The sequence below is a fragment of the Protopterus annectens genome, chromosome 9.part0, assembly GCF_019279795.1.
Source record: "Protopterus annectens isolate FY-2018-M chromosome 9.part0, PAN1.0, whole genome shotgun sequence".
In the NCBI taxonomy this organism is placed as follows: Eukaryota; Metazoa; Chordata; order Ceratodontiformes; family Protopteridae; genus Protopterus; species Protopterus annectens.
Window position 1 is genome coordinate 435182272 of NC_056743.1, and position 25362 is coordinate 435207633.

The 25362-nt window shown below is 44.2% G+C and overlaps 1 protein-coding gene across 2 annotated transcripts in view; it reads left to right on the forward strand.

Annotated features, from left to right (window-relative positions):
• ENKD1 (enkurin domain containing 1) overlaps window positions 1–25362 on the forward strand; it is a 774007-nt gene that overhangs the window by 249809 nt on the left and 498836 nt on the right. For both annotated transcript variants that reach the window (XM_044082974.1, XM_044082975.1), the window contains exon 3: window positions 8479–8703. In XM_044082974.1, coding sequence (XP_043938909.1) covers window positions 8479–8703 — 225 coding nt within the window. The remainder of the gene's footprint in view (window positions 1–8478; window positions 8704–25362) is intronic.

Consider the following 25362-nt stretch of genomic DNA (forward strand, 5'->3'; position numbering starts at 1 on the left):
ACAATGCAGAAGGAGTCTATTAGGTAGAATGAGGTAAAGAGATGGGTCTGGGGGGGAGTGTCCCAGATCAAATCTACAGTGGGGGCTGGCATCTGCAAAAACCTCCAAATTTAAACAACACATGAATAGGGAGGGTGGGTGTGGGAAAACCAACACCTTCAGCAGAGATCTGAAAAGCTATACAGTGAAGCAAAAATAACAGTGCACAACTCTGAAGTCAGCCAGCAATGATATAAAATTAGTCAAACAACAATCACCAGTACACAGCTCTGAAGTGCCAGAAAAAATATACTCAGCTCTGTATATCTCCAGATAGTTTCAAGAGCACTCTTTCAGTACACAGGAAGGCTCCAACAATGATATGCAGACTTTTTTACTAAGAAGGTCTAATTTTATGCAAGTAATCCTTGAGATGGTCAGATAACACATAGGATGCAAAACCAGTTATACCAACTTAAGACACAGAGAAATAGGGGGGGGGGACACCTTCAGCACAGATCTGAAAAATATACAGTGAAGCAAAAATAACAGTGCACATCTCTGAAGTCAGCCAGCAATGATATAAAATTAGTCAAACAACAATTACCAGTACACAACTCTGAAGTGCCAGAAAAATATACTCAGCTCTGTATATCTCCAGATAGTTTGAACAGCACTCTTTCAGAACACAGGAAGGCTCCAACAATGATATGCAGACTTTTTTACTAAGCGGGTCTAATTTTATATAAGTAATCCTTGAGATTGTCAGATAACACGCAGGATGCAAAACCAGTTATACCAACTTAAGACAGAGAAATAGGAGGAGGGGGGAAAAACACCTTCAGCAGAGATCTGAAAATCTATACAGTGAAGCAACAATAACAGTGCACAACTCTGAAGTCAGCCAGCAATGATATAAAATTAGTGCAATCAGTATTTACAATAACACATTTTATAATGCAGTTTTAGTGAATACATAGCATGTTAAGCATAAACATTTGTATTGATATTCACAGGCATTAATATACAAGCGTATTGAGAATTTATTAATAAAAGAGTGGTGTATAAGATAGGTTGGAGTAATTATAAAAGGTATTACAGAGAATAAGCAAGTTTAAGTGTTAATAGAGAAGTAGTGATGGAATAGTAATTTGGTTGTGTTAATTAGAAGTTAGTATAGTAGTTTAAGAAGTACAATAAAGTGAAGTATTTGAAGGGAGTAAACTGGTTAAGTGATTTTAGTGCTTTAAAGGAAGGTATAAGAGAGGTAATAAAGGGTGTTAGGAGGGCTATTTCCCAAATGAGATGCAGGGACACTGCCAGGAAGCAGAGAGAAAGTCTTTCATAATGGTTTGAAAAGATGAAGGCGTGAGATAGACCTGATTGATCTAGGAATTCTGTTCTAAGTTCTAGCCGCATTATTGGAATAGAGACTAACCCCAGCAGACCATTGTGTTTTGTAGATGGCAAGCAGTTGTTTATCATTTGACTAAATGGGGTGGTTTGGAAGGTAACATTGGAGTATCAGGCTAATTGCTGGGCAAGAGGATGGGATATGTTCACATTTAATAAACATTATAATTCACATCTATTGTTATATATTCTATAGTTTAAGGAACATTACCTAAATTATTAAATCTGAAGTAGTTAACTTCATTTATGCATCAACCTATGGGTTATCGGATCCATATCGGATCCGAGCCGGCAGTTTCCAACAGCTGAGATCTGAGCTCCAAGCTCCTCCCCCCTACCCACAATCCCCTGCCATCCCTGCCTGACCTCAGATCTAGTTTGCCGCGGTTACACCAGCAGCTTGATCTCGAGCTTCCAGGCCTTAGAGAGTGTTTTTCTGTGAGAAAAATCTTTCTTTTTTTGGATTTAGCTAAAGTTTGTGTGTGAAGTTGTTGAGTGTGTATTTTAGGATAGTTACCTTAAAGTAGTCGTTGGATTCCCTTTTTTTCGTATTCCCTCCCCCCTTTTTTTGTGAGAGCGTTAGGGTGTGTGTAGTTTTGGGGCCTAGTGAGTGTGTTTTTAGTTTACCATTGCAGAGGCCCCCAAAACATTTTTTTCTAAATGTACCGAGTGTGGCCATAAGCTCTCCCCAGCGGATGGCCACACTCGATGCATTTTATGCCTTGGGGTTGAACACCTGTCAGCCGGCTGCGCTATTTGTGCAGCGTTCAACCCCAGGGCTCTCAAGGACCGGAGGTCGAAGCTAATTCTGGCGGGACTTCTGCCCCCGGACTCGGCTCCGGCCTCCGGTCCCCCCATGGCTCCTGCAGTGGCTGCGGCAGCGCCTTCTGCCACTTCCCTTCCCTTGGCCGGGACTCAACCTCCCACCTTGGGCCAAGAGGATAGGGAAGCCAGAAGAGAAAAGTGCAGAGAGAAGCATCACAAGCAGCGGGCCGAAGCTTCTGCATCGGCTCCGCCAGCCAAGCGGGCTTCTCCATCCGAGACCTCCGAGCCTTTTCCTTCCCGGCTCCATTCACCCTGCTTCTCACCGGGGCCGGAGGAGGAAGAGGCCCCGTCACCTTCGAGGTCATCGGGGCGGCATTCCCGTCCTGCCTCGGTGGCCTCTTCTAGGTCCACAAGAAGTTTAACTGATGCAGACTTGGACCAGATGATGCGAAGGTTCCTCCAAGCCCAGCTGCAGATGGGAGTGCTCCTGCCTCCCCCCACCCCCTCCGGGGGGGGAGCTCGACCCCCTGTTTTGTCCTGATTGCTCCTTCCCCGACCCGCTTCCCAGGTTCTGGGTCTTTGGAGCTGACTAGCGTTGAAGCCGGAGGACTGTCAGCGCCGATAGAGTCGAGTGCTTTGGCGCCGATGGCACCCTCGAGTCTGTCAGGTCCCTTTTCTGTGGATCTGAGCTCTCGGAGCCGAGAGCTGAGCTTTGGATCCGAGACTGTTAGTATGCCTTCGGCTCCGTCCAGGTCGGAGCATGCTGCCACTTCGGATCCGATCACCTCGGCGCCGGCTTCAATCCGTGCATCAGATCTGAGGGAGGGTCTTCTCTCGGATCCTAGGGAGAGCAGCTCTCCTTCGGCTTTTGACGTGGTGGAGAGGGTTCTGTCAAGGGATTCCAGGCCCCCGGCCCTAGCTACGGCCCCACCCTGCACTCCCTCTCAGACAGGCCCGACCTCCATCACCCGGCCCCAGGGACAGCCTGCTGTTACGTCCCAGATCGTTCCCTTGTTGGAACAGGATGTGGTTGGTGAGGCCTCCTCTGATAGCCCCCCCCCGAGGAAGTCCCTCACAAACGCAAGTGCAAAAGGAGGCACTTGAACTCCCCTGAGTCCTTGACAGAGGACATGGACTTGAAGGAAGGGAAGGCTCCCCAAGATCACCCCCCGAAGACGTCTCATTTGGAGACATCATGGAGACGCTCAGGATTAGAGGGGGGGTGGTCTGCCCCAAAGCCTACCTCGGACAAGTCCGTGTTTCTGGAGGCGTTTGAAGCAGGCCCGTCTACCTCTTGGGTGTCCCCTCCAGCTGACCCCCTGGTAGACCTGATCACTACCAGGGCATGGAAGGAGCCAGACACTGTGGAGCCCATTCCCATGAGGCCGGACAGAATTCTTAGCCCCCCCCCCTCGGACAGGTCACATTGGAGTAAGGGGTCCCCCGTAGATGCCATGTTGGTGGCGGCTGCCACTAAAAGGGAACTAGCCCAGGAGAGTCCCACGGTTCATCCTCCTAACAAGGAGTCTCGGGTGATGGACCGCTTGGGGGAGCGGGTGTTTGCTTCAGCCACCTTCTCGGTAAGGTCTTTGAACTGTATGACACACATAATACGACTTCAGCGGGACCTTATCAAAGAGTACACTGGGTCGCCCCCAGAGTCCATGTCGGCAGAGGACAAACAAGTTTACTCTACCCGAATGGCCACTCTCAGGTCTATTTCCAATACCTCTATGCGGCTACTATCCCATGCTACGGAGGGAGCCGCTAGAGCTAGTGGAGCGGGCGTCGTTTTAAGCCGACAGGCGTGGCTCCGCCACTGTGCTTTCCCGGAACCCTTTAAGGCGTCATACGCTAACGCCCCATTTGATGGTTCTGCCCTCTTTGGCAAGACCGTACGCGACACCTTGGTCCAGAGCGAGAAGGACGGGAAGACGCTGTCTGCGTCGGAGTCCGCTTCTCTGTTCCCCAGAGGTCCTTCTCCAAGAACCAAAAGGGACAGAAGAAGATATGGTTCCGGAAGTCTCAGCAGTCCCGTTTCGCTCAGAACACCCCCGTCCTTCAGGAACAGAGGAGGACAGGGTGGACGCAGCCCTAGAGGCAGAGGGGGCCTGAAAAACTTTGGGTCCAGAGAACCTTTCTCTGATCAGTCCACACAGCAACCCTGAGGGGTTACCCGACTGCTCCACTCTGGAGGCAGTCGGGGGGGGGGCGTTTCTCGAGGCACCTAGCAGCTTGGCAGTCCATCACAACAGAGGCTATGAGATTCCGTTTCTCTATCCCCCTCTCAGACCCAGATCCCTCCCCGAGGTTCCACCCGATCAAAGGGAGGCCGCAGCCACAGAAATTCAGCAGCTGCTAGAAAAGGGAGCGATCCAGCACGTCCCCATAGACCAGTACGGATCAGGCTTTTACTCCAGGTTCTTCTTGGTGCCAAAAAAGACGGGGGACTTAAGACCAATCCTCGACCTTTCTCTCTTGAATCTGGCGGTAACCAAAGAAAAGTTCTGGATGGTCACCCTCCAATCCATTCTCCCCCTCTTGCAGGAGAATGACTGGATGTGCTCCATAGACCTCAAGGACGCGTACTACCACATCTTGATGGACAGATGGTCCAGGAGGTTTCTCCACTTCAGGCTAGAAGCCAGCCATTACCAATTCAGGGTCCTCCCCTTTGGTCTCACCACAGCCCCCAGGGTGTTCACCAAGGTGTTAACTGTGGTAGCGGCCCACCTGAGACTCCAAGGAATTCAGGTCTTTCCATACCTGGACGACTGGCTCCTGACCGCCCCCACAAGGCATCTACTCTGCACGGCCAGGAATTATTTTATTCACCTAGCTCCCCGGTTGGGGATCACGATCAATGTGGGAAAATCTTCCCTTCTTCCGACTCAGGTCATAGATTTCATCGGAGCCAGGTTGAACACAAATCAGCTTATAGCCTTCTTGACTCCGGACCGGCTGCAATCTCTAAAACTTCATGTACAGGCCATTCTTCATTGCCCAGGCCCTCCGGCGGAATTGGTACTGAGGGCCTTAGGCTCGATGGCGGCAACCATCAACCTTTTGCCCATGGAGCGCCTAAATATGAGAATCCTGCAAGGGACCCTCCAAGTCCAATGGTCCTTCCTACATTACCCCCCGAGCCATCCTGTTCCTCTCAGCAGGGTTTGCAGGAGAGCCCTCTTGTGGTGGCTCCATTCTCCGGACCTCCAGAAGGGGCTCCCCTTTTCTATGTCCCCTCCCTTAGCCACGGTGACCACGGATGCCTCTCGCCTTGGGTGGGGGTGGGGGGGCATTGTTTGGGCAGGACCGTCCAAGGCACGTGGAACCATGTGGAGAACTCACTGCATATCAGTGTCCTAGAGATGAGGGCGGTGCTGTTAGCATTGCAAGCACTTCAGAGCCTTCTTCCCGTTGGGACAGTTGCGATCCAGACGGACAACATGTCGGTCGTGTGGTATATCAGCAAACAAGGGGGAACCAGGTCCTATCCACTTTGTCAAGAGGCCATGAGAGTGTGGGAATGGGCGATTTCCACCAACCGTTTTGTCATAGCGGACAGATTGAGTCGCACCATCCTCTCGCCATACGAGTGGTCTCTGAATCTCAAAGTAGCGAAGCAGATTTTCTCCAAATGGGGTCAACCTCGTTGCGATCTTTTCACCTCTCCCTCAAACACAAAGTGCAATGACTACTTTGCTCTAATTCCCCCACCCGGGGAATCTCCAAGAGACGCTCTGGTGCATGTTTGGCCACCAGGTCTACTTTATGCTTACCCTCCACTTCCCCTGATGCTGAAGTTTCTACAGAAAGCCAGACGGTTAGGGAGCAGAATAATCCTCATTGCCGCATTCTGGCCTCGTCAGGCTTGGTTCCCATATCTATGGTCTCATGTGGTGAATCCTCCCTGGATTCTAGATCCCATTCCAGATCTAATCTCTCACCCATTGGGCCTGCCGGCCCCGAACCTGAACAACCTCAAGCTTACAGCTTGGTTGATCCAGTTCCGCTGTTAGCTAGGACTCCCGGTATCTCTTCCCCGGTCAAAGCCATCCTAGTAGCTGCTCACAAGCCGTCTACTAGAAGGGTTTATAATAGCAAATGGAAACGTTTTTCTATCTGGGCCGAGCATCAGAACTTAGACCCCTTTACAGCTCCGTTGCCAGCAGTATTAGACTTTCTATCAGGGTTATTTGACCAAGGTGCTAGCTCCTCCACAGTCAAAGTACAATTGGCAGCTATCTCTCATTACCATGTTGGATGTGATCTGGGCCCTTTGACCTCGTCCAGATTGTGTAAGGCCTTCTTAAAAGGCACCTTCTTACTAAGACCCCCGATGAAGGATGTAGTCCCGCCTTGGGATTTAGCACTGGTACTCCAGGCTTTAACAACTTCTCCCTTTGAGCCTTCAGCTTCGGTGGATCTCAAGTTCTTATCCTGGAAAACAGCTTTTCTTGTTGCCATTACTTAGGCAAGAAGGGTTTCGGAACTTCAAGCCCTTTGCGCCAAGCCACCGTACTTGACCTTTCACAAAGGTAGAGTATCCCTCAGGACCAGTCCCTCCTTTCTGCCCAAAATTGCGTCCGAATCTAACATCAACCAGTCTATTAACTTACCAGTCTTCTTTCCCAATTATCAGAATAAGGGTGAGTACAAGTTGCATTCCTTAGATGTACACAGACAACTACGATTCTATTTACACAGGACAGCTGGTCATAGGGAGTCAGACCAGCTGTTTGTATCCTTTGCTAAACCTAGTCTGGGGAAACCTGTTTCGAAAGTCACATTGTCCAGGTGGATTTCCCAGTGTATTCTTCTGGCTTATGAGAGTTCTGGCCGGCCTGCACCTCAGGGAGTCCATGCCCATTCTACTCTGTCTATTTCTACCTCCGCTGCTTTTTGTTCTAGAGTATCTTTGGATGACATTTGCTCAGCAGCCACGTGGGCTTCATCTCATACTTTTATAAACCACTATAAGTTGGATTTTTTCTCCAAAGGAAGAGCATCCTTTGGCTCCGCAGTGCTCTGGAACATCCTTCCATGAGGACCTCCCAAGATTCAGGTAGCTGGGGACTCTGTCCCATAGGTTGATGCACAAATGAAGTTAACTACTTCAGATTAAGAAGTTATGTACTCAACATAACGTTCCATCTGAGTAGGTAAACTTCATTTGTCAGCAACCTCCGTCCCCCTGACCTACTTGGATGTTCATGGTATTCCTGTGTCATGACGGATTGTATCCAGGTTAGTCTATAGAGGTGATCCTCTTCTCTGATATTGCAGGTGTTGCTTTTAGGCAAACTCGATCTGAGGTCAGGCAGGGATGGCAGGGGAATATGGGTAGGGGAGGAGCTTGGAGCTCGGATCTCAGCTGTTGGAAACTGCCGGCTCGGATCCGATATGGATCCGATAACCCATAGGTTGCTGACAAATGAAGTTTACCTACTCAGATGGAACGTTATGGTGAGTACATAACTTCTTAATTCCTGCCTTCTCTTAAACCTCATTCCTTCTCCAAAACATTTTTCTGCATGTATTGTTCCCACAATTTCCATTTCTTCTATGTAATTTACTCTTAACCCTTTTCTGAAGATCCTGCATCCTGTTTTTATCTCTGTTACAGTATTCATTACTTCAGGTATAGTTGGTTTATATTTAGATTTCAGTTTTTTAGTAATTGCTCTTTCGGCAGCTACCAGAATTAAACTTAACAAGGCCTTACTCTGCCTTGGCAATTCATATCCTGTATCCCAGCTTAAAAAAAAAAAGTTTCCTTAGTTACATGCATTTGCTCGACCAGTATTCCTGACAGAGTATTCTGTAGGGAATTTCTAAAGTCTGCCAGCTCATTATACTCCTAAAACATATGTTCCCAGTTACCTCTTTCTTCATCACACCTCCAACATTTGCCATCTGTCTGAGGAAAAATTATTTGGAGCCTGCTTGGGGTATAAAAGTATCTGTGCAAACACTTCCAAGCAAAAATCCTAAGTCTTCTAGACTTTGTTGCATATTTGGGAGCCAGAGTTAAAGGCTTCTTCAGTAATTCTCTGAAGATGTATTAGGTTGTCTGAAATGCACATTAGGGTATAAATAAACAAACTGAAGTAGTATGATCAGTTTCTTTTACTACCATCTTGTTCTACACAATAATTTTCTGATTTAGCAGTGTAGTATGTCTGGCCTCATTGTCCAGTTTTAGATTATTTTGTTTGACTGCTGAACATATACAAACTGTTATATCTGCTGTGCACATCTGTGTTCTTTTCTGATTTTTCTTTTTAAGTATTTCCTTACTTTTATTTCAATTTTCTGCAGCTCGTGGAAGATTGGAAGGAAATTCTGTGAAGCTTGACTTACTGTCTGGACCACTGGCACCTGATCCCAGACTGTATCCCTCATGCTATAGTGCACGTCCATTGCAGGCTGCACCAAGAATCCGTCCCAATGCTAAAGAGATCCTGGAGAGAGGGCAGAAGGGCACTGTTGGTGTCTTGCTTCAGCTGGACGAAGATTTGGTACAGAATAACCCACCTTTGAAAAGTACAGCAACTTTATTAGCTGTTATTATGCATGTTTTGTGTTATCACTGGATTCTATTTTTGTTAAATGCAATGTGTTTGTGCACCGGAATACAGTGGTAGTTCCCATGTGGTGATGCAGGGGTATGTTCTCCATCTTTTAAAATTCAAAACTTGTTGCCTAGAGTTCTAAGTTCACACTGTTATCAGCATTTATCAAGTGAGACGCACCTTCCCTTTACAAAATGTCTAGCCCATACTGTGAACTTCTGAATTGCTGTACTACATACTGTTTCTATTTCCATCACTGACTCTAGCAGGCTGCCAGAAACATACTGTAACCAAGTGTGCATCCTTTGTTCTTGCTGTATGTTAAAACTTACCTCTTATACCTTTAGTTTCTCTTTTTTATTTTTTAGAGAGGTGATTTATTTGTCACAGCAGCTAGTGTATATAGCATTGGACACAGCAGACTTTCAGTTTTACAGTGTTCATTCTGGAATGTAGTTTTGGTCTGTTTTTGTTCTGTAGGCAGGTATGTAACCAGTGGCTGTTATTACAGCTCAGTGGTTAAAGTGACAAATACACTGTAAGAGCAAAATCATTCAGACCCAGGGCTGATTTTTCAGTCTCCATTTTCATTAACAAGGATTAACAAAGTGTGTTTTAAGATATTGTATTTATTGATTTGCATACTGATATAACTGGCATTAACATGCACCTAACTTTTTTAGTTTTAGCACAGAACTAACAAACATAATCATTTTTCCTGGTTACTTGTGCCTGCAGACATCCATCCAGCATGCTTATATGAATCCCTTAACTCCTTCCCTTTACTTCTGGTAGCCTTGACCGCACACAACCCTTAGTGAAGGCTCCCCCCAAGTGGAGAAATGCCTTGGAGCACATACTGACTTGAGTGGCCATAATGAAAAAAAGCAAGAGTTAGGGAAATTGGAGTCCTACAAATACAACAGGCTTTTCTGATTATGCCCCTAAAGTATCACATATGTTTGTGGGCTCTCCCCAGTGTCTGATATTATCCATTTGGGTTTTGGGGATACCCGCAAAAGAGCTGGCCATTAACTTTTTTTTTAATGAGAAATATGTTTATTAAATTATCATTATGATGTAGGCAGTCATACATTTATATAAATGAAAACAAGCCATATTGACATGTTTTCAGTTGCAGACATTATGCATCACATACATTCTTTTATACAGTTATCATCAGTCCAGCATTAATGAATTGCTGATTTCCTGCCTTCTCTTAAACCTCATTTCTCCTCCAAAACATTATTTTGCATGTAGTGTTCCCACAGTTCCCATTTTTTCTATGTAATGTGTCACTACCCTTTTCTAAAGATCTTTGCTGGTGTATTCACTACTTCTAGTATGGTTAGTTTAGACTAAGTTTGAAATGTTTAGACATTATATCTGACCATTGACTTCATCTTAAGCATCACAGATTGTCCCTTCAGAATGGGGAGCACTAAATGAACATGGTTTTCAGGTGAATGTCTTGTCATTTGTCAGCAGAACAGCAGAACTGTTTTTTTATTGGCATATATGTATAGCATTGATTTGTTGTTGTTGGAGATACTTAATGAAATCATTCTTAATGTGTACTGTTCATAAACTGGCTTTTAGTATCTGTGTTGGGATAAAACCTGGTCAAAAAGGATGGATAATCAAAAATTTCCCATGTGCCAGTATTTCTGACCTGTTACTGGGGTGGGTAGAAGAGGGACCTTTTCAGTCTGTTATAGGTTCCATGACAGACCTTTACAATTGCTAACACGGATGACTATGTGTGTACAGCTCAAGGCCCAATCCTCCCTCCAGCATAATTTCACAATATCTTTGTCCACTCTGCCTTTTCTGAATGGTAATATATCAGTCCATGTTCATATTAAAAGACATCAGATTACTGTAAACCCACTCATTTATAAATTTTTTATGGAAGTTCTCATCTTCCAACACACGCAAACAATGCTTTGCTTACAGTTTCTTTGACTCATTAGGTTATATAGACTTGATTTTTTTTTAATCAGTAAGGGATAGCACTGTGGACTGAAGCATTCAAGTCAACAACATGCCTTGCAACCTTGAACCCCATAGGAAAGCCACTGCCACATAGCAAAAACATATTCCACTTGTGCTGTTATTTAGACACAGAATTCTCGAATGGTTATGTTCTCTTCTTCTCATCATTGTTCTTCATGTTCTTCTTTAGATCACTGAGCAGTAGTGATTACAAAGAACGTGTTCTGTGAATGATACTGTACATCTGGACAGTCTTTGTAGCTTCCAGTACCCTCCACATGTGCCATATATCTGTTTGTGGCATGAACAGAAGTGCCAGGGTAAGAGGGACGTATGGATGCACCAAAAGTCAGAACTTTCTTGCTGCTAGTCTGTATACAAGCTGTCTTCCCTAGGAATTCATGATTCTTCACTGTTCTGCTTTAACAGCTAACTCTCAAATAGATGACAGGTAGTAAAATGGCAAAATAATATCTCTGTCCCTGTCACAGTTGATCTCCCTTACTTTTCTGCTTTATACATAAATGACCTCCACTTAGCTACCAAACAAGCCACTGTCATCCATTATGCAAAAGGCTCAACACTCATATGCTCTGCAAGGATCCTAGATACAGATCACCCCAGAGTCTTTCAAACATTGATCCTTAGCTGATTCATTTACAGTTGCTCCTACCACCCCCCCCCATAAATAAACTGATCTTATTTACCTCAAATCAACTGTCTGATCACAAAAACTACTTCTCAGTAACGTCTTCCAATAACACTAAGATAGATGCATTATTCCATGCTAAGCTACTGGGGATCATTATGTATGAAAACCTAAAATTTGACCATCTGATAAGACTGGTGGTAAAAAGAACCCACCAAAACTAAGTACCTTCTACACAGTCAGTCATAACTCACAGATAATGCCAGGAAAATATTGCTTCATCGCTTCTCATTCCAACATTCCTGTACACAGGTCCTATACTAATTAACCTACAGGGTACTCAACTCTCTCTGCTAAACAAATGCAGTAATAAGATAGCTAAATTTACCCCTGATCACCACTACAGGTCTCATTGCTGCCATGTACTAAAACAACTTCATTGGTTAGAAGTAAGGCATTCCCTAACATGTTCACAACTAATGACTTCCCACATATTTAAGCAGTAACCCACATCTGGGTGTGGGTAATGCTAGATTTACCCACGGTTGGTGTGGTTTGGTCACGAGGGCGAAGCCCGAGTGGCCAAACAAAGACAACTGTGGGTAAATTTAGCATTACTCACACCCAGACGTGGGTTATTGCTATTATACAATGACATTATTTAAGAAAAAAAATACTTAATTTTCTTAAATAATGTCCTTGTATAATGGTGCCGTGCTGTCCTTCCGCCTCTGGCTATCTCCTTCTTGCCCTATCTGATGTACTGCGCATGCGTTTGGAACTTGTATTCCCACGCATACCCAGTACATCACTGCTCAGGAAAGTAAAGCAACGGAGAAAAGAAGATCTCTGTTGCTACACTTTCTTTTATCTTTTGAAAAAAAAAAAACTTAAAATTAAACAATATATCAACAGAAAAAGGTCCGGTCGACCGGACCTTTTTCCATTGTATATTCTCAACGGGCACCCGGTTGGGCTGGCCAGTCAGCGTGCTCGTTTTACGATGTTAACGGCCACTCATTGTATAATCTCCAATACCACACCCCTATAGGAATGTTACTGACCCTGACTAAAGCAAACAACACTGCATGTCACTCCTTGTAGTCTACAAACAACACTACAGCTCACTCCTTGTATTCCGCAAACAACACTGCATCTGACTCCTTGTACTCCGCAAACACTGCATCTCACTCCTTGTACTCTGCAAACAACACTGCATCTGACTCCTTGTACACTGCAAATAGTACTGCATTTCACACCTTGTACTCTGCAGACGACACTGCATTTCACTCCTTGTACTCTGCAAACGACACTGCATCTCACTTCTTGTTCTGCACAGATGACACTGCATCTCACTCCATGTACTCCACAAATGATACTGCATCTCACTCCTTGTACTCTGCAAACAACACTGCATCTTACACTTTGAACTCCACAAACAACACTGCATCTCGCTCCTTGTGCTCTGCAAACTACACTGTATCTCAATCCTTGTGCTCCGCAAATGATACTGCATCTCATTCCTTGTATTCCACAAACAATACTGCATCTCACTCCTTGTGCTCCTCCAATGATACTGCTTCTCACTCCTTGTACTCTGCATCTCACTCCTTGTACTCTGCAAACAGCACTGCATCTCCTGCATCTCAATCCTTGTGCTGCGCAAGTGACACTGCATCTCACTCCTTGTACTCCACAGACAACACTGCATCTCACTCCTTGTACTCTGCAAACGACACTCTATCTCATTCCTTGTACTCCGCAAATGATACTGCATCTCACTCCTTGTACTCTGCAAAACGACACTGCATCTCACTCCTTGTACTCCTCCAGTGACACTGCTTCCCACTCCTTGTGCTCTGCATCTCACTCCTTGTACTCTGCAAACAACAATGCATCTCACACTTTGAATTCCACAAACAACACTGCATCTCACTCCTTGTACTCCGCAACTGACACTGCATCTCACTCCTTGTACTCCGCAAACGACACTGCATCTCACTCATTGTACTCTGCAAATGTCACTGCATCTCACTCCTTGTACTCTGCAAATGACACTGCATCTCACTCATTGTACTCTGCAAATGTCACTGCATCTCACTCCTTGTACTCTGCAAATGTCACTGCATCTCACTCCTTGTACTCTGCAAATGACACTGCATCTCACTCCTTGTACTCTGCAGATGACACTGCATCTCACTCCTTGTACTCTGCAGATGACACTGCATCTCACTCCTTGTACTCTGCAAATGACACTGCATCTCACTCCTTGTACTCCGCAAATGACACTGCATCTCACTCTTTGTACTCCACAAATGACACTGCATCTCACTCCTTGTACTCCGCAAATGACACTGCATCTCACTCCTTGTACTCCTTTCTGTCTAGAGTACAGAACTCCATCCCTCTCACACCTAGATTTACAGAAAACACTCATTTCTTTAAACTATTACTAAAAAAGCACCCAGTGGATACATGGCAATGCTTATGTATCTCTCCTGGAAAACATACAAACTGACCCAACTTTAGCCTTTTACCTATAACCGTAAACTCTCTTCTTTCCAACAGAGCAACTTCTACATTCACTTATCAACTCTCTACAAAATCACTACTTTAAATCTCCCAACTACTTATCTCTTTTTCTGTTTCTCTCCCTCCTCTCTCTTCCTCCCTAGTGTTTCATTTAGAATGTCAGTAAAGGGTTTTCTCCATAAATGTTTGTAATCAGTAATTTCTGTTAAGATACAAATCTTTATGTTACTTATTTGTCTGTTTGTATTTCCCATTTTAATTAATTCTTTCTTTGTGCATGACGTGTACCTTATCATACACTTTGTCCTTTATTTTTGGAGCTTCTCTTCTTGGCACTTTGCTGAAAAGGATAGGTTTTCTGTCCATTTGGATTATCCTGATAAACAAAAACAGTAAGTAAATAAATAAAATAAATATGCAAACTCTTGTCAGTTTTGTGTCAGGTGTCTTCATGTGATCTGCTTCAGCTCAAGGTGTTCAGGCAGATAAGTTTCTGATTGTGGACCCTTCCTGTTTCTTTTCAACTTTTTGTCATATTTTTTCTTATGTCTTTCAGAAAAGGAGTGTGATTGTGAGCACCAAATACTATAAAAGGACTGTTTATTCTATTTAGGAGCTGAACATGGTGTTAAATCACGTTCTGTTTGTTAGTTATTTATCCCAAACACTGCTACAAGTAGAGTAAATTCCCTTAAAGGACAACAACGGGATATTAAAGCAGATTGCTCAACCTGCTGTCTCTTTTAGTCCCTGTTCGTTGATACAGCCACGAAAAATCACCCATGCAGCTTTAAAAACTAATCCACTCAACTGTTTTCCCTGTTAGGCTTCCTACCTTTCCATACTGTTTTACTTTCACTTTGAAAACCAAGTTGAAAAGCCTCTAGCTGGCTCTGAAATTATGATGTCACATCTGCCAGAGCTCTTGCTGTAGCTACCAGGACATTTCCTCCCCCAAAGTGATGTAATCCCCGCCTGATTTCCATGCTGTATAGAAGAGCCAGTGAACCTCCCACATTGTGATATCAAAGCTGCCTTGCCCAGCCCACTCTTAACCTAACAAAAATGTCAAACTATAATTTCACTTTTCTGAAGAGCTCTACCGATATGTGACAAAGTACAGGCAGAAGAGCAGTAACAGCTGCAAAACCTAAAAGCATAAATTTGCAATCACCATGCGTAGACATTAATTGCATGTTTTTACATAAGAAGCAGATGTCTGTCACAATTAATCGACAACACTACATCATATTACAAGAAGTATGCAATACCATAATTTTCTTAAATTACTACTTAAAAAAGCATGTGGGGTGCTGTCATGCAAGTCTGTGAAATATTTTGTGTTCATAGTGCATCATTTGTTAACTATTTAACCAAACAGGAAGGAAAAATAAGTGGGAGTTTGATGCTTTGGAAAACAGTGATTATTCCCAGTGCTATGGAGCTTGGTTCTAAATTTGACAGGAGGAGTGCAACAAAAAAGTCTCCCACTGTAAGGAAGGAAAGGCTGACAAGAAAACAGTACATTTGTCTGGTCACCTGCTGTGAGCTGTCAATCACATGCAGATAATGGGTCAAATTACTGTTAGCTCCTTGACAGCTAGGGAAGGTAGGTGTGAAGAGGGAGGGGAGATACCTTAAAGAACTAGATTTCAGCCTTCACAAAAGAAATCAAGTTAACATTTCTAAGAAGAAAGAACAATACAATGCACTTTTCATTTCTGTTCTGTAGCATTTGCACTGCTTGTGTTTGAAGTAGTCATTAAAAAAGGATAAAATTTTAACCAAAAGTAGGTGACAATAACACAGCAGTGAATGCCTGTAAAATCAGTCCATTGACAGGAGCTTTAGAGAAAACTTGGCAGATCTGATGCAATTTTTTGGAGACAAACAATGCATTCTGGGATACTTAGAGGCAGACTAAACAGTCAGAATAATTTCAAGATGCCAGACCCCATGTGGTCAGAGTCAGAAATTGCGTATAAAAATATTTAAAAAGCTCTAAATAGTCCCAGAGTGGTGTTAAAATGTAGGAAACACTAAACCATGATGAAATAAACATGTTTTTTGAGTCTGTGTGTGCGATTGTCCTTTAATATTTATCTAAAGAATAGACATCTTCAGAACTTGATGCAATTAGCTACTGCATCATCCTCCTTTACTGTGAACCTTCCCCACAGGTGAAAAAGAAATGAATAGTGTTAAGGTCAAGCTTATGGCTTCAACCCTGAAAACCATACATCTGGACATGCCATAGAGTTATACAAAGAAAAACAAACCTATCATACCCTTTTCCAGTCAGAAAGGGAACAAGGAAGACTGGTTTAATGGTTTAATTTTGCTCAAGGTCCTTTCAATCCACTGTCTATGTCTACCCCTATTTAGTGGAAGAGAGTTCCTTACTCTTCTTAAGAAGAGGCATTTTCTAATTCTGACAATGAAGGGCTTGTTTATGCCTCCAAAATTATTTCCCCCACTAAATGGGAATCCGAGGCAGAGGACACATTATCCTCTGTATACACACACACACACACACACACACACACACACACACACACATTGCCTTTGGTGACACAATAGCTAAAATGAAAGATTTGTTTTCTCAAATGAGAAAGTAAAGTAGCTTCTGACTCCCAGAAATAAAATTCTATAAATTAATGACTGTATATACCCCTAAACCTATTGCTGTATCCCCAGTTCAAGGAGGCTGTGAAAGATACCTTTTCATCCTGCAGCCCCCAAAAAGCCTGAGAAGCCTTGTAGGGTTTGTGATTCTGACAGGTACCTCTGTAAAAATTCCTTTGTTGACCCCAGTGTTATATCTTTGGATGCTGACAAAGGTGCTACTACCTATTCTAAGCTAACACCTAATGATAAAAACAGCTGAATACTTGATAGGTATAGCAAGTAATATACTTCCACTCCCCTAGCATTTAGAGCCATCAACTGCCAAACCCATATCTCCAAAAGCAGCATGGAGCCAAATCTTGGCCAGTCTTCCTAACTCCTTCCTTATGCTCATGCTTAACTCCACCTCTAAAGTAGTTAAGCACACCCCTAAATATGGCTATGATGCCGTGGATACTGTCTCCGGGGTGCTGCAACTGGAAAATGTGTGAGAAGGCATGCTTTGATTAGATTACAGTTCTTCCCAGAGGATCAGAAAGCTCAACTTGTTAAATGACCCTCTGGACGGGGACTTCTTATTTGGTAGTACTTTTGATGACATTTTCAAAAAGTTAGAAGAGAGGGGTAAACACATGCATGGAATTAAACAACTTTTTTTATCTCCAGTTCAAATTTCAAAGGAATTATCCTTTAATTATGGCTACTTTTTTGTTACCCTTCAAATCAGACCAGCAGAAATCTGGAAATGAGCAGTTCAGAATGAAGTGGCAAGGTGAATCTAAAAAGAAATCTAATGTGTTCCAAGGAACCAACTCCCATAGGAAAAACTTCTGACTACCCTTATTGTCTGTAGTCTACTTTCTCGTCAAGGCTTTTTGGTCACTGTAGCCCTTAAAGATACTTATCTACGTATTCCCATTCACAAAACACACAGATCATTTTTAACAGTTTTTGTATTGGATTATTTTCCCTTTGGACTTTTCTTCCACCCCAAGATCCTTTACTAAATGCCTTGCTCCAATAACAACTTACTGCAGCCTTCAAGGCATGTGCATCTTTCCTTATGTGGCTGATTGTCTGGTATGAGTCTCATCCATTTAGCCTTCCTCTCACATCCCAGGCTGAATTTTATTTTCACTTTTCCATCATGATTGTTAAAGAAACACATTCATTTAGTTTCTTGGACTATCGCTGCACTTTATACTATTTCCATCCATCCACAGTCACTTTTCCCACTTTTGTACATTGGGTTGGGGTATCACTTCAACAGTGACGATCACCTAGAACCAAGGTTAACACCACTGGGTGGCTATCCCTGCTGCTGCTGTTCTGTCATATCATACACTTGGTTGCAGGTTCACAGCTATGGCCAGTTTAGAGTGTCCAGTCCACCTACTGCATGTCTTTGGAATGTGAGAGGAAACCCACACAAACAGAGGGAGAGCATGCAGACTCTGCATAGAAGGCGCCCCTTCCAGGAATCGAATTGGAGAACCTCTTGCTGTGAGGAGACATGCTGTCTCCTTTGCCATTGTGCATTTGTCCTTCTTTATTAGATTGCTAGGTGGCCATTTTGTCTGTTCTCCTCTGTGATCCTCATGAAGGTTTTTTTTCTTCCTTTTTGTTGTTGTGTGCTCCTTCTCTAGCCATTTCTGGTTTAACTTTGCTTAGCTCCCAGACTGTGTTTCATCTTGCCTCTTCTTAGCTCTCTTTGCTCTGACTCTCCTTTTATATCTTTTATTTCCTTTCTGTGATCCTAAGAGCATATTTAACATCCTTTTGAGGCATATTGGTATCTTTTTTCTGCCACTTTCCGTGACTTTGTTAGTTGTTTTACCATTCCGCTCTATGTCTCCCATAGTTGTCTCTTATAACCAGTGCGCATAACTCTTTCCCCTTACAGAAATTAGGGGAACAATGGAATTCACCAATACAATCTGCATATATTTTTGTGGAGCTTAAGAAAGCAACTGACACCAGAATGTCTTTTGGGAAGCGCTACATCAGAGCAGTGCCTCAAAGACAGCTGCCTTATGCTATTTACTCCCTATGATTGCAGGAAAAAAAAAACAGTTGTGTCCACAATGCAGCATTAAGCTGAATATGTTGTATATGGGCATAGATGTCTACTAAGGATATGTCTTGATGTTCATCGTGCATACAGCTGCAGTAATCACAGATGGGTTCTCTGCCGTCTGGCGGTCCCTCGGTCGGCCGAATTCCAAAGTCTTGGTCCGCCGGTTGTCGCTTTCTCTTCTGACGTCAGTGAGGCCAGAGTATATAAGACACAGCCGACGCCATGTTCTTCAGTCTTTTTTGCCGCGCGGTGCCCGAAGCAGAAGCAGTTCGCAAGTGCCGGTCGGCCAGCTCCTGAATTACGAAAAAATTGGAAACGAAGTCTTCATTAAAGCTAAGTACCCGTTGAAACTTTTCTTGCCTCAGACCGATGTCAGAAAAGTTAATAATTGTATTTCTTGTGGGAAGCAAATACCGCATAAGGATTTCCATTCCCTTTGCATACCTTGTTTGGGCCCAGACCACGACGTCTCGGGCTGTCGCTTTTGCGCTACCTTCAATAAACGCGCTATTAAGCGTCGGGCGGAGTTCGCCCAACACTACTTTGGTAAAGCTTTTGATTATAAAATGTCGTCGGACACTCCATCTACCGTTTTGTCCAAAAAACGCAAGGAAAAGGACCGACGCGCGAGACCCGCGGTCCCCGCCGACACCACGCCAAAACAGGCTACACGTGGTCCGGTTCTCAGCGAGACGCCTTTGCAGTCCCTGACTACCGACGACACTCCTTTGGCGGTGTCTTCTGTACCCGAGACCGCTGGGTCCTCGGCCCTTTCCCAGACTACTACTGGAGCCCCTGCTAATGTAGAGCCTATTAATGTGGACAGGTCCACTTCCACCCATGGTGTATTTAGGCCCTCATCTTCTTTTTCAATTAAGGCCTTTACTAAATCCAAAACAGCCAGGCATCCCACGAGGCCTGTTGCACAGGGCCCATCTTCAGGACCCATGCCTAAAAAACAGATGCTAAAAATGGCTGAGGATTTAATTACTCTTATCAGAGGTTCTCATCCCCCTCCTGACAAGAGGCCCAGAGTGGAGGAAGATTCTCCCTCTTCTGATCAGGGATCCATTTTATCAGAACATTCTGATGCAGAGGAACACTCTTATTCTCCTTTTGAGGATTCGGATGCAGAACAGTCCATTCCTTCGTATCCCTCCTGAGGATTTTTCCTTTGGGGAAACCTTGCACACCTTGAGGGAACACTTCCATTGGGAAGGACAAGACTTTTCAGATTCCAAGAAAAGACTTAGGGAATTTCTTTGGTTACCTCAACACAGACCTCTGGCTATACCCCCTGTTTTGGACATACTGGATGATGTCTATTCGGAGGCTTGTCTTAACCCTGATTCTCTGCCTCCTGCACCAGTCAAACCTGATAGGTATTACAGAGTACCCAGCTCTCACCAATTTCTCTTCAAAAGCCATAATGCTGACCCTGAAACCATTTCACAAGGCCCCAAGGGATTGAAGGCCTCCACTGCCAAGATTCCACTTCCTGCAGAAAGGGAATCCAGATCTTTAGAAAGATGGGGTAAAAAGGTATATACCTCGGCCACCCTAGCCATGAGGGCCTTAAACTGTCGGTTTCATATGATTAAATATCAACAGTACCTGTTATCACAATTAAGGAACAAAATGTCTCAACCTGAACAACCAGATTTAAAAGAGTTACAGGATATGATGCATAGTGCGGAGCAAGTGGGTAAACACACCTTACAATGTGTTTATGATGCCCTAGAGGCCTCCAGTAGAGCGGCTGCTACAGGATCAGTCATTCGCAGACATGCCTGGCTTAGGGAACAAAATTTGCCTGATCATGTGAAAGCTAAACTTCTAGATGCTCCTTTACAAAAGGATGTACTATTTGGTACTAATGCTGAGGAGATACTACGGAAAATGGAAGAAAAAGCCAAATCTATGCAAACTGTCAAAGCTTTCTTACAGGTCCAACCACCACGTTTTAGCAGAAATTGGCCTTCAAAAAACTGGTCCTTTCCAGCCACTGACAAGCCCCAAAGAGGTAGATACAGACGCACAAGGGGCAGAGGGCAATCTCAAGGATCATATAGAGGCAGACAATGGCAAACTCCAGCACCAAGAGATGGTGAAGACAGTGCACAACAATACAGGAAGCAAACCCAATGACTCCTTCATTTCCATGCCAAGCAGGTCTCGGCTGGCAGCACCTTTGGGAGGGAAACTAGCATTATTTGCAAGCAATTGGCATATTGTCACAACAGACAAATGGATACTGGACATTATAAACAGAGGCTACAAATTTCAATTTCACACTCTTCCAAAAATGAGAGGCATGCCAAACCTGCCACAAAATCAAAGGGCAGAGGCACAACTGCAAATTTCAAAGCTCATAAACATGAGAGCTATTCAAAAGGTACCTACACCAACAAGGTCAAGGTTTTTATTCAAGACTTTTTCTGGTACCAAGGAAAGGAACCGACTGGAGACCCATTTTGGACTTATCCATCCTAAACACATTTCTACTGCACCAAAATTCAAGATGCTCACATTACAGCAACTTCTTCCCATGCTGGGCAAGGAGTTTTGGCTGGTAACATTGGACCTCAAGGAGGCATACCTGCATGTCCCAATCAGACAAAGCTGCAGAAGATACCTCAGATTTCTTGTAGGTTCAATCCACTATCAATTCTCTGCATTGCCCTTTGGCTTATCTACTGCCCAGAGTATTCACAAAGTGCCTGGCATCAGTGATTGCCTACTGAAGACTTCAAGGGATACAAATTTACCCTTATCTGGACGACTGCCTGATCCAAGCGGACAGCAAACACATACTTCTGGAACATCTGGCATATGTGACACGGTTACTGCTTTCTCTGGGATATACAATCAACAAAGAGAAATCAAGGCTAACACCATCTCAGAAAATAACCTTCCTGGGTGCCAACTTGGACACAAACACCCAGATGGCATATCTTACGCCAGAAAAACAGGGGCAACTATCTCAGTACTTCAAAATACTAGCATAATGTACCAGGCTTACTGCAAGGAAAATCCTGCAGGCTCTGGGATTCATGGCATCTTGCATTCTTCTAATCACATGTGCAAAGCTGCATATGAGGAAACTTCAATGGTACCTAAAAAATCTAGGGTCTCAACACAGTCACAGTTTGGAAACAATTATACCAATAATTCCATGTTTGCAAAAGGAATTTCTATGGTGGGCCCAAGCATGTCAAGTAAACACAGGCCTTCCATTCTGCAAGCCTCAAGCAAAACAAGTCATAACCACAGACGCCTCAGATTACGCCTGGGGCACATGAAGGACAGGTGCATTCAGGGCAGATGGTCCCAAAAGGAAAAGCACCTTCACATCAATCAAAAAGAGATGCTAGCAGTAATAAATGCAATTACAGCTTTCAAGGACTTCCTGCATCCAGGACAATTACTTATAAGAACAGACAACACCACAGTAATGTGGTACATAAACAAACAAGGAGGAACACATTCATACCCCTTGTGCAGACTAGCCATGACTCTTTGGAACTTGGCTCTGGAAAGACAAATCGAACTTCAAGCACAGTACTTGCCAGGATTGGAAAACACACTGGCAGACAATCTAAGCAGAAATATGACAGATCCACACGAATGGAAATTAAATCCTCAGATGTTTACAGAAATAATCCAAGCGTGGGGGAGGCCAGACATAGATTTTTTTGCCTCCCACAGGAATCATCAATTGGAAAAGTTCTGTTCAAGGACCTTTCATCCAAAGGCCTGGAGAGTGGACGCCCTTTCATTCAGTTGGACAGCATGGGCAGTTAACGCATTCCCACCTCTGCCTCTTCTGCCCAAGGTGCTTTTGAAAGCAAGAACAGACAAACCGAGGATGATACTGAGTGCTCCAGATTGGCCAAGGCAACACTGGTGTCCACTCCTGAGGAGCCTAACACATACTCCTCCCTGGTCCCTGCCTCTAATGCCTCTTCTGCTGACTCAGCACAGCTACAAAATTCTTCACAGTCAGCTGAAAACACTCAATCTCGCTGCATAGAAAATTCCTTAACACCACAACAGACCCTACTCTCCAAGGAGGTGCAGGATGTCATTTTGGAGGCCAGAAGGCCATCTACTAGAAAAGCTTACTCTGCAAAATGGAAGCAGTTTTGCTCTTGGAATGAGAAAAGAAGCCAGGACCCTAGAAAACTGAACTTGCCTCAGGTATTACAGTATCTCGCTGAGCTGCTGAACAGTGGACTTTCCTTCACCTCCATAATAATACATGCCTCAGCCATTTCTGCAGAATTCAACACGGATCCCCCATTATTTTCTCACCCACTCTTACGACAGTTCCTCAGAGGGGCTAAGAATATAAGACCTCCAAGGAAGCAACCAATTCCAGCCTGGGACCTTAACTACATACTAGAAAAATTAACATTGCCTCCTTTTGAACCAGCTGCCTCAACAGATTTGCAATATTTGTCCTGGAAAACTGCCTTCCTTCTGGCCATCACTTCAGCTCGTAGGGTTTCTGAACTACAGGCCCTCATGGCGGTGCAGCCCTTCCTCATTTTCCATCAGGACAGGGTTTCCCTTCATACCAACCCATCATTTATGCCAAAAGTGGTATCCAGGGTAGCCTTAAATCAAGCCATACACCTCCCTACCTTTTTCCCAGTCCTCAAAACAAAGGGGAAAGGCTGCTACACTCTTTAGACATCCATAGGCAGCTACATTATTATTTGGACAGAACAAAGTCCTTCAGGAAATCAGAACAACTTTTTGTGTCCTATGCTGTAGGGGCTCAAGGGAAACCAGTTACAAAACAGACTATTTCCAAGTGGATTGGCCACTGCATACGGTTTTGTTATTCCTATCATGGGAAATCTGTTCCTACAGGTATCAGATCACACTCCACCAGGGCCACAGCTACCTCTACAGCCTTCCTCAGAGGAGTTCCTACCAAAGATATTTTGGAGGCAGCCACTTGGAGTTCTGTACATACCTTCACAAAACACTACCACCTACCTCTATATTCCAGAACAAGAGCAGGCTTTGCCACTTCTGTTTTGCAGGGCATTCTGGCTCAACCCAGTTCCTCCTAGTACCTATCACCCTATGCATAGCTTTGGGACTCTACCCATCTGTGATTACTGCAGCTGTATGCACGATGAACATAGTACAGTTTTGTACCTACCATAAATGTAGATGTTCGAGTGCTAATACAGCTGCAGTATAGGTTACCCTCCCTCCTTCCCCACTTGGTAAAGGCATGGGGCCTATCAACCTCTTCATACAACCTGACTGGGTTATCCTTCTATGGTTTATTTGCTTGCAACCACTGATTTTGGATTATATTGCATTGCATGTATACGCATATAAGCATAATTTATGTATTGCCTTCCTTCTGGGGGCACCTGACATCTGGGGCAAGAAAGACTGAAGAACATGGCGTCGGCTGTGTCTTATATACTCTGGCCTCACTGACGTCAGAAGAGAAAGCGACGACAACCAACGCCGGACCAAGACTTTGGAATTCGGCCGACCGAGGGACCGCCTGACGGCAGAGAACCCATCTGTGATTACTGCAGCTGTATTAGCACTCGAACATCTACATTTATGGTAGGTACAAAACTGTACTTTTCATAGGTTCATAGATACGTACTAGACTGCTGTCTGTGAGGATCTTAAGAAGCTTCCTCTAATGCTTAGATTTTCTGATGGGCAAGATATCTAGGTGCAGCAAAGTTTTGGATAGTATACATTTCGAGATGTTAGGGTTGCAGCTTTGTTATTTGCAACTGATATTATCCACAGACTGGGCACTCACTTTGCTACATTAATGGGAAGTGACTGGGATGAATGTCATCAGTACCTTTAAATTAGAAGTCGTAGTTCTGTCCTGGAAGGTAGCAGCTTGCTGTCTTTAAGTGAGAGGGAGACAGCTAGCCAACATGGAGGAGTTTAGTTATCTTGTGGTCTTGTTCATGAGTGAATGTAGTGGGGATCAGGAGACTGACCATTAGATGGGTGCAGAGGCAGCCAGCAGTCCTGTACCCTCTGTACTGCACTGTGATGGTGAAGTGAAAGCTGCCCCATAGGACAAAAGTGTAGTTTAACAGTCAGTTTGCATCCCTGTTCCAATCTATAGTTATATTTATTTATTTACTTAACTGTATGTATCTAGTTTTGTTCTTTATAGGACCTTGCTTGATAGCCTCTGCCCAGGGGTAAGAGATGGGCATTCCCTTGCTAACTAGGAGCCATATTGCATATTCATTCTAGCCCAGGAAGCCCTATCAGGCCATCCATTCTTCATTGGTGAGAATTGGGTGCTAGAATTGGTGAGAATTGGTGAGAGTGGGCGAGTTTGCTACCCTGGTGGAACATACTTTCCCTCTCAATGGCTCTTTGAGCTGTACTATGTCCTGTTGCCAGGGGTAGGTTATCTCTGCATGCTGAATTCCATTGCTTGTGGGCTATGGTGAGTGCATGCTCTGCAGACTTGTACTCCATGGGTTTAACACCGAATGATCCAAAAGAGTGTCACCCAAATGGTGAGCCAAAACCACAACCACCCACTACCCAAGATGGGTGAGCCAGTAACAGCTGCTCACTCCTGTCCTCCTCTGTCAGCTCTTTAAGATGCCTGAGCCGCTAACTGACCTTGGGCTGTAGTTAGGGCCCTATCCTGCGCCACCAGAGCTGGCTATGTAGTAGCGACTGAAGTATGGGAATATGGATATAAGGTGGTTCCTTTTCCACCAGAT